The sequence below is a fragment of the Scomber scombrus genome, chromosome 11, assembly GCF_963691925.1.
Source record: "Scomber scombrus chromosome 11, fScoSco1.1, whole genome shotgun sequence".
Lineage (NCBI taxonomy): Eukaryota > Metazoa > Chordata > Actinopteri > Scombriformes > Scombridae > Scomber > Scomber scombrus.
The window spans coordinates 23,252,830-23,266,097 of NC_084980.1; the positions used below are offsets into that span (position 1 = coordinate 23,252,830).

Genomic DNA, 13,268 nt, shown 5'->3' on the forward strand with positions numbered 1-13,268 from the left:
GACCAACACACACACACATGCACGCACACATTAGTGGAAAATTCCCAGCTCGTCCTGCAGCTGAACAGTAGCCGGCAGAGAGGAGACAGCAGCCGGACGTGCTCAACAACAACAGGAAAACAGTTGCTCTGTTTTTTTTGACAAACACAAGGAGGGACAATGTGCAGACGCTCACAAACCTGACATCAATCAGCTGAGACCAGAATAAAACTTCCCGCCATTTTACGAATTCACATGTCAAAATCATTTAAATATAATAAAAAAAAAAAATCTTGGCTTTCAGATGGTCAAACAATCTCACGACAATGTCCCTTATCTGCAGTCTATTCCAACTGTTCTGTTTTTTTTTTTTAATTATTTAACATGATCCTTATCAGCAGATCCTGTTTGTCCAGTAAAAGCTATTCTTCATGCATAAAGAAAACATGGATGACAAGTGCTTAAAAAAAAGGAAATGTGAACTTTATTCCATGACAACAGGAAAAACTCCACCTGCAGAAGAAGATCATGTGATAGGATTCAAAAGCTTCATACCAGTTACTAAATTGAGCTTGTGGTGAGATTATTTTCTTAAATAAAATTACAAATAAACATATTTTCTTTCTTACATCTAGCTTTACAGATCATTTTGGATTTCTGTTTTGTAATCTGGTGAAAGAATCCTTTAAAATTATATTACAATGACACATTTAAATTGATGCTTTATTACTGTTTTAGCATTGTGATAGAACATTTAGCCATCACCAGTGTCTATTTCAGAAAGAAAAAAAATCAATGACGTTTTACCTTTTCTGAAAGCAAATGGCAAGGTGACCCTGACTCTACTCTATGAATCATAATCGGATCATTATATCGGAGATCAAAGCTCAAATATAAATCATCAAAAAATCTTTTTCAAAAAGAAAAAATCCCATCAGGAAAATGTTCAGGACAAACCTTCCTTCTATAAGCTGATGCGTCACTGACCTACTTCTAAAGATTTATTACACTGACAATCATATTCCTGTCATTCATCATTCATAGCTTCACTTTGCACTTGATATTAAAGTCGATACAAGCAGATTTAAAGTTTTGATATCGGGAAAAAGTAGGGCCATACTTTGTACTTCAGAGAACAGACAGCTCCCAGTACAGTGAGAGGAGCTCCAGAGTGAATTGGGCCTCTAGTCCTGTTCATATTATAGCCATACACCTCGTTTGAGTACAAAAGACCGCTTGCCTATCCATTCTTCATTGTACTTTTCAACATAAGCACACCTGGGGATTGTTATTTCTGGAACCTGTGATTCTGTGAATGGTTATTGCTCTCAGGGGTACAAACAAAAAAAACAGAAGAGGGATCTTAGGTAAACCGCACGTCCCCTTTTTTTATCTGATTTATCTCTTGTCCCCATTGGTGGAAATTGAAGTGGTCACAGGAGACTGGCTGTTTGGCGGCTACTCAAGTGGACTCAAGGGGGAAGAGCAAATACAAATGTAGGACACGGGAGCAAGGTTCCTTCCTTGACAGGCAGTGTTTATGTGGGTCTATCCTGCTAGGATCCTTCTACAGCTGGGACTCACTGTTCCTCATGTCGAATTCTGGGTCTTTGAGATTATCTGGCTCCCAGCTTAAAGGTCAGCGTACCCGTGGTTCAGCTCAGACTGTTTGGATAACCTTGGACAACATGTGATCCTTGGACACAACAGCAGACACATTTTTAACTATTTTCCTCTGAAAAGGTTATTTTAGGGTGCATCATGCATGTGAGAAAAACATCTGTTTTCCCAGCTGTGTGATGCACAAAGGGTAATAAAAGGTTCATTGTAATTTTAAACTATTTTGGCCATCTTTTTCTATCTGTTATAACACTGCACGCACCAGATTAATTGTTCAAATCTGGAAACGTGACAACATCTCTGCAATAAAGTCCAACAGGCCAAGAAACAAGCTGTCAGACGGTCAGACAGGTTCCAGCAAACAGTTGAGACAGATTATCTAAACCACTTTATTTCGGAGATAAAACTGAAAGCGAGCGCACCCATAATGTCTGTGATAATCCCTCACTGCACAGCTACAGCAGGTATGTGGCAGGTTAAAGTTTATCTTGAAAGTCAATCTATAAACTGTAATGGATGTTTACAATGGCTCAGGGAGTAATCTTAGTGAGGGTGCAGCAGGTGCAGCAGCCCTTAAATATCAGATTATCTCGAGCAGCTCAGGGTTTTATAATGATATCCTAAAAACATGTTGTATAGAGTTTTATAATATTTTGTCTGTGTGATTACTATTAGATGTCTTAACATACTTTTAAAATCACTTTTAGACCCATTTAACATCACATGACACTGTCTAGATGTGATTTATAATGTATGGACCCCATTGTGTACTATTATGCTGATATATATTGTGAGTTGTATGTGTTAAGTCGAGCATTTCTTTTGTCTTTTTAGGCAGAGGGGTTGTTTGTTTTCACATCCTACTGAAAACCGCAGCTCTGGAAATAGCTTTACACTTTATCTTTGGTGCCTCCTCCAAATACCTGCCTGTTTGTTTACAACCTGTCTGATCTTTGTATTTCGTGCTTTGTCAGAAATTCTTTAAGCAATGTTTTCAGGATGTCAATGCCAAAATAATACAAATAAGAACCAATTTTGTATGACACCAGATTTCCCTATTAAACCTTTAGTCTATTCAATGTATTATCATCCCTTTGCCTCCCCTGTTCAGTCTTCCAGCCTCCTGAAATATGTCAAATGTACTGATTGTTTTTTTCCATCAGGTGTAGCAAGGTGTTACGTGAAATTGATCCAAAAGCTACAGAACAAAACCAGAGAATCTTGTGTGAAACTTGGCTATACAACAACTGAATTCAAATTGGTTGTTTTCCATGAGGTAATTCATCACATTCAAGTGAAGTGCTTGGAAAACAGCAGAGCATGTTGCAGTTCTGCTTCTGTTTTAGCTCAGGTGTTTAGCGGAGGCCGCTGCCCAAAAAGAAAACGTGTTAGAGGACATTTCAGAAAGTCAGCTGGTGGGCAGACGCTTGCTGTGTCTGGTGTAAAACATGAAAAAAAAAACACAATTACAATCACACACCTGTTTTGAAGACTTCATAGCGAACAGAGAATCCCGCCCCGTGGGTCTCATAGTCGGAGACGAACTTAATGAGGAGCTGGGTGCCGGTGGAGATGATCGGGGATGGCGCGATCTTCCCGCAAAACTTCCCCACCATGGGCGAATCCTCATCGCCGCCGTTGTAAACCTCCACATAGTCATACCTGAGAAGACAGAGGAAATGCAGGTTTAGGCTCACGTTGTTGCAAAAATGATTCAATGAAAAAAAAAAAAGTTGTGCGTTTTTTGCTTGATTGCACACAGCTGCTGAACATATGTATGAGTAATTGTCGTGTCTGATCCTTGCTTATCCTTCTGAAAGCTATTGAAGGCAATTAAAAGTTGTCAGAGGGAGTGCTACACAGCGTGTGGCTCTGGGGGAGCCTTTTCATGGAAATTACTCAAATGACAGCACTAAAGTAATCTCAGTTTGGGGCTTGAGATTTAAAATTCTTAACAGAAAGCGTGCATTAAAAACTGGTGATGGAGTTTAAAAGACATGAACTTTTAACAGGCAGTGACGGTCTGATCTCTATGGATGGGAGGATTTGGCATTTTTGGAGTTTGTCCCATACTAGGGACTTAAAACTCAGCATATCTCTGCCTCCGCTGCTCGGATTTTGACCATTACGTTTTTAATCTCACCATAATGCTAAACCACTGTGTACTTTGAGTTATTGGTGTAAAGAGGAAACACTGTCTTGGCTGCATGTGAGGTCTCACTGTAACCACACTGACCTCATGACATGCACTTTCAACCTTTACTGCTGCACACTTTCGCACATTTCACTGCTGGTGAAGCTTAGGAGGACACACCCACACTGTAAAACCCCAACAAAAGGATGTCATATCTGCTTTTCTCAAACATATTTTGATGACACTAACTGCTTTCCCCATTGAAGCTGAATTTGAGGCGTTACCGCAAATACCCCAAAAATAAATTAGGTCAGCCAATTGGCTTTGTTTGCAGGGTTTTGTCTTCTCGTCCTTATAGCTTGATGCCGGTTCAGCCAGGCTGCTAAATCATAACAGCTGTCTCAAGTGAATGATGGGAGATTTCCACGTTGCAGCAGTAAATTTCACCGTGAAGAAAGACAGCAACTGTATAGTCAATTATTCAACGTCAACATCTGCTTGTGCATCATCTTTTCCTTTGCATGGTGAAAAGATGAATATTTAAAACACTTATCTGAGCACGATAACGTCACAAATAGCTTGCAACACACCATGATGAAGGTACATTTCATCTCAAACAAGATCACAGTTTGTGATTCTTGATTGTCTGCACATTCGTTGAAAGTCATGTTTTCTCCCACAAGTCAGATATACGTCCAATGGTCTGAATCTGAGGTGAAAAATAACCTGTCCGTATTTTTGCTGTTCACGCTGATAAGAAAAATTCCCCTCTCGAGTGTGTGGAGGGGAAAAAAATCGGATTTAGCAAACTGGGGTGTGAAGGGAGTCAGAGAGTCTGTGAGACTCTAGACAGCGGCTACTCTTTCTAGGAGCGAGAAAGGGAGGGACAGACAGACAGGCAGGAAGGGAGTGATGCTGTGATGCCAGAAATATGAGCACACGGTTGTATGAAGCATAGGAAGCTCTGCGGATCCCGCTGAGCGCACTGCGAGACTTCATCAGTCTCTGCAGTCCGTGTGGACATCCCACCACCGCTGCAGCACCTCATCCTTTACGAGCTGACACCCCCCTGTCCACCTACTGTCCCCTTCACAACATGTCAAGTGTTTGTGTGAGTTTGTACTCAGTGTGCATCTTGTTAGTGTATGACTGCTGTAAATGTGTAGCATGAGTAAGAGTTTCCCTGCAGGATGTGTTTGTGATTTATATTTATATGTAGCATTCATATATGTATAGGTGCATTGTTAAGTGTGTGAGTGACTTAAAAGGGGAAGTTTGGGTTTATATGTATATGTATGTACTTTAAGTGTGTGTATGTCTAAATAAACACAAGCTGTTCTATCTATGCAGCACTGATATGGTTCAGACTGCAGATATCAAGGGTGACCTGGCCTTTGTGATCAGAAGAATAACAAAAAGCATTTTGCATTTAGCAGATTGTTTCTTGGGTGTAAATTTCTCTACTAATCCGCTGGTACCAAACCTTTTTGACTCTTAACCCCTTTATAGCCAAGTAATGCCTACTCATGACTCCTTGTGACAGGTTCCTGATGTCTGAGAGCTGTGAGTAGCTCAACCTCTCTCATAGTTTCATTTTTATAGTTTTAATAGTTTTGAGGATGTAAAATCTTCTAGTATTTCACCAGGAAAAGAGATCAAATTTGAAAAGTCTGAAAGAAATAAGTCACAAAAAGTGTTAAGGATAGCATATCTGAAATTTCTAGGTTCATCGTATCAGCTGCTTGTCTGTTTTAAACATTTAGTAGGACAAAAATGTATTGTAGATGTCACGTCCAATTATTTCTAGCAGCTACAATTGAGCTTACTATACAGTAAAACTTTTAAAAGTTCGAGGTAAATGTCAGTCTCTTGGAACATAAAACATGCTTCCTTCAAACAGCTGCAGTTTGAGTTGGTGTTCAACATTAAATCATACATCGAAATCGAAATAAATTCACCACTGAAGAAACATTAAGACCCCGTTTTCCTTCTGGCAGTAGCATCAATGGACCAGAATGCAATGCAGCTACACATGCTGTCTTTTTAGGTCAATCTATCTGACTTTGACAGTGACGATAATTGCGATTAGCAGGCTGGCTTCTGTAACATCAGTGTTGTCTGGACCTCTACAAAGGAAAACCAATCAAAATAGCAGACCCACTTCCCCGGAAACTCTATAAATTTTAGTTGTCTGTCTTCCTACGCATTACATAACTTCTCTAGCAGTCTGCATTCCAGGTCGGACGTATCGGACATGTTTGATCTTATCAGGACAGTTCAGATCAGACTGTAACGATTCCTGACAGATAATTTATGCTGACCGTCTGGACTCAGCCTCCATATTTTCCATCTCAATGTCAAGTATGAAAAAAAGAACTAGCTGTAGGATGACATTGAAACATGTAGGCTTGGGGAAATCCAGATTTACAGCAAATCACTTCTACTACAATCCTCATTTTACTAGTTTTAGGTGTGTTGTTGACATTCCCATGCCATGATTTTCACTTTTGTCTTTTTGTTATTGCAATACTATCTGAAAGCACTTTGTATAACCATGTTTATAAGTACAGAAATAGCATATTATAGGGAACTTACTATATCATTCACCACATTTATTCCTCTTGCAGAAAAACAACTTTGCCTTGTGAGTATCTGAAGCTGGAAAAAGAGTAAATTGGTGTCTATTGAAACTGTGGTGTCCTCGAACGAGACAGAAAATCTATTCCAGCTTTGTGGTCTCAGTTTTTGAAGCTGGGCCCAACTTCTGACCTTTCGGACAAAAGAACATAGTTTTTCCCGAAGGAAGCTGGGTCGAGTATCAAAACACGGAGCTGCAGTAGCTCCCAGGTAAGAATGTGTGGAATCATAGGAATGTATGTCTAATGAGAGCCCTTCCCAAGAGAAATACAGATTTAAAAACAACCTCTAACCACTTCTAATTACCAGTATTTATGCAAACTAATGTATTTGATACAGATGAATCATACAATAAAAGATGAAATCAACAAACACCTAAAGCATTTCCACATGGTGTTAAACTTCTTTGGCAGGTACGGACTGAAGCTCAGATGGTCAGCTTCTCTCAGACTCATCGAATTACACTGTTGGCTGCAGATTTTCTTCACGGCTAACAACGTTAGCAGACGGACAGAAAGCTTGTTAATTGGTGATTTTCAGGGACAAAAGTCTTTTCAAGAGTTAGACATGGGAAATGTGTGAATACTAAATCTCTTACAGACATCTGGATTTCAAGGTTTGGGTCTTTATGTTAACTATAGATTTATAGATAGATATACATTTAAATTGGTGTATTTTCATGCTTCTTAAACTTGAACTGAAAGTTATGTGCAGAATTTCTATGCGATTATAATCTTTAAAGTTATTTTAGTTCATAGAAGCATGATCCATGATGTACTAAAAAGTGGTGAATATTGAAGTCTATGTATTGCTTTTTACTCTATTCATTCTGTGTCCTTGCTTGACTCCATGGAAGGTCTGTGGTGCCAAAGTAATGAATTTTCAAAGCCTACATAGCAGCTTTAAGATTCTGAAGGTCTCGAGCAGATGGAGCAGGTGTTACGGCCATCTGAATCTCTTTAAAAATCTTAAAATAATTCTTACATGAATTATACAAAGGGGACATGTGTATCATGCACACTTGCAGGTCTATATTTATATTCTGGTATTCTACTGGAATATCTTTGCATGATTTACAGTTCAAAAACTCCTTATTTGTCTTATACTGGCCCTTTATGAAGCCCCTCAGTGCAGCCTCTGTCTGAAACAGGCACTTTTAGCTCCTTCCTCTTTAATGCCTTGGAGCTGATTAGCCCACATTCTTCTATTCTTCTATTCTATAGTCATAGTAGGATTTCACATCTTTTTCTTGTAGTTTTACTCAAAATGGAAACATCTCAAACACATCCCTACATGTTCGACCCCAAATATGACCCAAAATATACAAACAACACAGATGCATAAGTTAGCAACAAAGGTTATTAATGAACAGATGTTTATCTTGTGTCAGTGTGATGGTGAAGTAGAGGTAACTCTCTAAATGGAGAATTTACAGCAGGCTGCAGCCCTGGCTTTTCACTTGAAGACACATTTTTTACATATGTTCACCTCGAGGGAACTTTGGCAATGTTTAACATAGACTTCCAACATCATGATGGTATAAAAAAGCATGACACATCCCCTTAAAAAAGACTTTATATAAGCAAACTGCTGACCTTTTAAAGCTGATTCACTTTTTAGACACAAACAATAAGATGTTTCCATTTGAGAGTCATGATCAAAGCAGAATAAGACATAATATAGAAGAAGTTATAGGTAATAAATGTGTCTGTATGCAAAAACTCAATCGAAACAGCATAAATGATCATAACTATTAAATTCACCAGCAGCAGCAGCAGCTTATGTACCATTTCAAGTTTTCCAACTGTCTGAAAATCCTGAGGTAAATTAACATCCCACAAGTTATTTACTTACTCAACTACTGTGTATTATACATAGGAGGAAAAAAAAGATTAACTGCTTTACTAATTAGCAAAAACATTTATTAACTTGCCGCAGTGTCAAACATACAGTAATTCTCCGAAAAGTCTCTTAACACATATTATATATTAGCAGTGCTGACAGCTCAAGGCATAAACAATGTTTTGATGTTTAAGTTCGAGGTATTTGTGCCAGAGGTTTAAAAAATCTGTTCTTTCTCTCCGTTTTTTTTTTTTGTCTGTCTGTCTGTCTCTCCATCTTATTCTCGATTTGTTTGCAGAAGGCTTTACGTGCCCTGTGAGAATGAACCCAATTGCTCACTTGTAAAAGTCTTAGTGCCGACGGTGATGTTCAGGTGATGGCATTTTTATTCATAGCATCAAACTCCCCCCCCCCCCACACACACACACACACACACACACGCCATCACCCCCTCTCCCTCCCTCCCATCTCCCTGCCATGTCTTACAAAGGCTCATAAAGTAAGAACCATAGGGAGAGAGAGACACAGTGTGTTTCTGTCTGCATGCAGATGGCTACATCACACAAACTCACTCACTCACTCCAACCAGTCCTGGAGGCAGTCGGTGTTTACAGAGACAGCCCGTTTAATGAAGTGGGTCTGTCTCTTCACACTCTAGTTAAGGAGAGGCTCTCAGTCTGCAACCCTGCAGCCTCCTCCATCCCCTCACATCTCTCATTAACCACACCGGCTATTCATGCCCCCTCCAACATGCAGCTGTCCATAACAAATGCCTTGCTCAGGGGCAAAATAGTCGCCATTCCATCTGTGGGGGGGTGGGGCCCGACAGTAGACTTTTAAATGAACATTTTATGCTGTTAACTAGCACTCTTGCCCATAATGATGTACAGAACTGTAAGTGGAACTGCGAGTGGGCTAAATGTCAAGCTTAATAAGCAAGCGGGAGCAGAAAGTTTTAAGTGTCAAAAGGTGTGGGTGTTGAAGAGGTGATGGTTAAACTGAGAAATCATAGAACAAATTTGGGTTTGGGAACTTTATAGCTGCTATGAATGTCTTCTTAGTTTCCCATCGCACATGAAAAAAGGGAGCTGATAAAAATACAGATCAACCTTTAGTTTTAACTGCATCACATGAACAAGCCTAATAAGAAACTTCTTGTCTTTTAACCTGACTTCCTCTGTTATTAAGTATGAATGAAACCCATTGACTTTACTATTGGTGCAAGAACTGATTTGTTGTTAGAGATACTAATTAATCGATTGACAGAAAACTAATTGGGGGTTTTTTATAATAAAATGATCGCTTTCATCATTTTTTAAGCAAATATATTTGCTAGTTGTGAGGATTTGTTTGATGCTTTTTTTGTATAATATACACATAGAAATCAGATTATATTATGATTTTGGACGACTGATCGGACAAAACAAGACCTCTGAATGATACAATGAACTGTTATAATTGACATTTTTTTACTATTCTCTGACATTTTACAGGCAAAATGATTAATCGATTACTTGAAAATAGAATGAATAATGAAAATACTTATCATAATCTATTGGTGAATCATTTTTGAGGAGGCTACAGCATTAATAAAACAGGAGCTCATGCAGCATTTCATTATTTTTGAAGGCACAGTGACAAATTTAATCATTATCTTTTTAACAGGTTGATATAAATCGCCATATATAGCATAGTAGCATTAGGTAAAGCTCATCTTCAAAGTCAACAGACATGAAAAGTCCTAAACCAGTTCCATGGCAGACTGTGTTATACAGTCAAAAAGCAAGTAGATTTTGTTTTTCCACCAGCATTCAGATAATTTCAGGGTTTTTTTTCCAACCATCATGGACCTCAGTAACCTACTAAACTCTTGACCTAAACCCTCAAGCAACAGCAAGTGTTTTATTTGCTATGACAAGAAGATGAAATTGTAGAATGAGCAGCAATTTCCATAATCCTCGAAAGAAAACCAAATTTAGAAGAAAAAAATCAATCGTATCCGAGTATTGCCCACAGCGGTGACGGCTTTGCACCGACACTATCGCCCAATTTAAAACAAATGAGGATGTGGAAGATTACCACTTTAAATAAATAACATCTAAATGTAGAAGGGGGAAATTTTCACACAGCCTCGCATTCCTTTCTGCCTCTTTCCCAAGCTACTGGACGCCCGAGCTATAAGCACACCCTGCTCCGCTCATATGCTAAAGCTCATTAACATGCTTGTCGTGTTATGCTGTGTTGTGTTCCCCCACGGTTAACTTCTTCACACACATCTGGAAGGTATCATGAGAGCATTTACGGGGCGAAGTTTAAGCTGTCGTTAAATTCACCTCCTGCAAAGCTCAGCCGAAGCTGGGAATGACTCAGGGTTTCTTGCAAAAAAAAAAGCAGCGCCCCACATCTTTTCCCTGCCTTTCATTTGTTCCGTCCACCTCTTCTTTCCCTTCATCTGGATCTGTCTGCTCTCCACCTTCCTCTCCAGACATTCAAATATTATCCCACAACCTTCCACTTCTCGATAAACCAAATTTTTCCTTTGATCAAGTGCTGCGGTAAGCTTTTAGACGAGCTCATTTTTTATCCAACAGAGCTCACCTATTTCTGCTTCATGTAGTGATTTCCTGCGTTAAGCCAAATTACTTTCAAGAGCTTCTTGAAAAAGGGTGTGAGCGTATTGCAAACAGAGTGTGACCCTGCCGTCGAGAGAATGCAGTGTTCCTGTTAAGGAGAAGTGGTCGAAGTGAGTTGTTCCTGTGTGATTGTTGAAGGTTACTGCAAAAAGGAGGGCTGATTAAAAGAAAGTAGAATTTACTGTTGATGTTTTAAATTGCTAAAACATTTCCAGCTATCAGATCACTTTCTTGGGATTTTTAAATCAAAACGCTCATTGTTATGTGGTGATCTTTCTGCTATACTGTTACTTCCTGTTTCCTGTTATAAGTCATTAAGTTTGCAACCTGAAAGGGGCTTTTCACACCAGAAACCGCTGAGCATGTATATGTAGTTCAATGCATGTGTACACTAAGGGTTTTGCTCTAGTGATATAAAAAATGTGCTAGGTTTATATCTTCAGGTCTTGAATTTAAACAAAGCAAGCTTATTCATTCACATTCAGGTGCCATCTAAGTGTCGTTTGACTCAGGAGGCAGAAAAATGTTGAACAAAATATTAAAAGGTCTATTTTGATTTTTGTTTTGGCACAAAATCAGCGATAATAAGGAGTTAGATACTCTGTTTAAAAGAAAGCAGCCATATCGTCCATTCAGAAGTATTTCCTGTGCACAATACTGCGTGTTTGCTGTGAATTAATCCACTCACACATACACACACACACACACACACACACACACACACACACACACACACACACACACACACACACACACACACACACACACACACATACACACTCACACACAGGATGCTGTAGGCCAGAATGCACAGATTTGAGAAGACATGACTGGTTTCTGTGTGTTAGTGTGGATAAACCCAGTCTAACCAGTCGTTCTGAGCTCTGCTGGGAGGCTACAGATGGCACGTATGTGTATTTGTGTGTGTGTGTACGTGTGTGTGTGTGTGTTGTATTAGAGGGTGTGAGCAGGAAGACACACTACGATGCCACCTGCCATCACACACAGACACACACACACACACCAGTCCATCCCTCCACATATCTCACCTCCCCCATGTTCACCAAAGAAACTACATCATCTTCCTCTCTCTCTCACTCACGTCAACTCTTATTCACACAAACAATATTTCACCCACATGTGAAAACATTTCTACTTTTATACCCATGAGGACTCTCATTGACACAATACATTCATTCACCCGTAACTCAAACCTTAATCACCACAACTACACTTCCTGATGATGAAGACTTATTGAATGTGGTCTGAGAAGAACTGAGGTCTGCTCAAATTCATCTTCTATGGGGTAATGTGGGTGAATCACTTCTCAAGGCATTGTGGGAGAGCAGGCGGCATGTGATTTATTGATGTAAGAAAGGTAGGCGTCCAGAGTTGAAAGATTTTCGCTCGTTAAGCAAATTATGATGAAATTTTGTAAGCAATAAGTATTTAAGTATTTCTATTTTCTGCTACTTTACACTTACATACAACACATATGATTCTTATCTAAACCTTAATATATTGTTAAGCAGCCCAATTATATGAAGTATTTAGAATTAGCTTCAAATAGCTATAACATGAATGTGTTTCTTGTATTTTTTTTTGTATAATATAATACTGTCAAACACCATCTTGCTGCCTAATAAGAACCTTTTAAAACTACATTTTGCTGATACCTCTCTGTACTTTGAATATGTTACATTGGGTTTCAACAGGTGAAGATAAATATCTGTGAAAGAGAAGATAATTGTTGTAGTTTTATGAGATTTCTCTTTTGTCTCACCTCTGCCAAGATTACAAGTAAAGACAAATGTGTGGTTTTTGGACCAAAGTCAGGTACATTTTTGAAGAAAGTGATAGGTTGCATGTGAGATATGATGGAAGCACAGTAGATAATCCAGATTCTTACCTGCAGCCTAAAAAACAAGTCTTGACCCTTAAACTAACCTTTGTAGAAGTGAGGACCAACCATTTTCAAAAAAATGTCCTCACAAAGACAGAAGTACAAGAGTACAAACACACGCATACAAACAGGCGGAAGAAGTTCTCATTAGATCTCATTTCCTCATTCACATCAACTGCAAACTATACACGCGATACAAGAAACACATCCTTAAATATTTACATAAATAATCACATTTCTTCATGCCATCCATCCACCCACACATGCATTCAATTTTATTTTATGACTACGCCTGTTCAATCGGAAGCAATAAACACAAATTTCAAAACAAACAAAAGGAGGTTTCTACATTCGAGTATTGATGGAATAACACCTCTAAAAATTGAGAACATGTTTTCAATAAATTTCTATTAAAACCAGTCGGATCACACACCGCTCTCACAAACACTCCTCTGCCCAAATAAAGAAATTGGGCCAAGCAGTCAAAGTATGAATATCCTCATCCTTCACCTCGGCCGTG

The 13,268-nt window shown here is 39.0% G+C and overlaps 1 protein-coding gene across 1 annotated transcript in view; it reads right to left on the bottom strand.

Moving 5' to 3' along the window:
- Nucleotides 1-13,268, bottom strand: part of LOC133990402 (neuropilin-1a-like) — an 82,464-nt gene that overhangs the window by 54,049 nt on the left and 15,147 nt on the right. Inside the window, exon 3 of the mRNA XM_062428707.1 lies at nt 3,080-3,261. Within this exon, the coding sequence (XP_062284691.1) occupies nt 3,080-3,261 (182 nt within the window). The remainder of the gene's footprint in view (nt 1-3,079; nt 3,262-13,268) is intronic.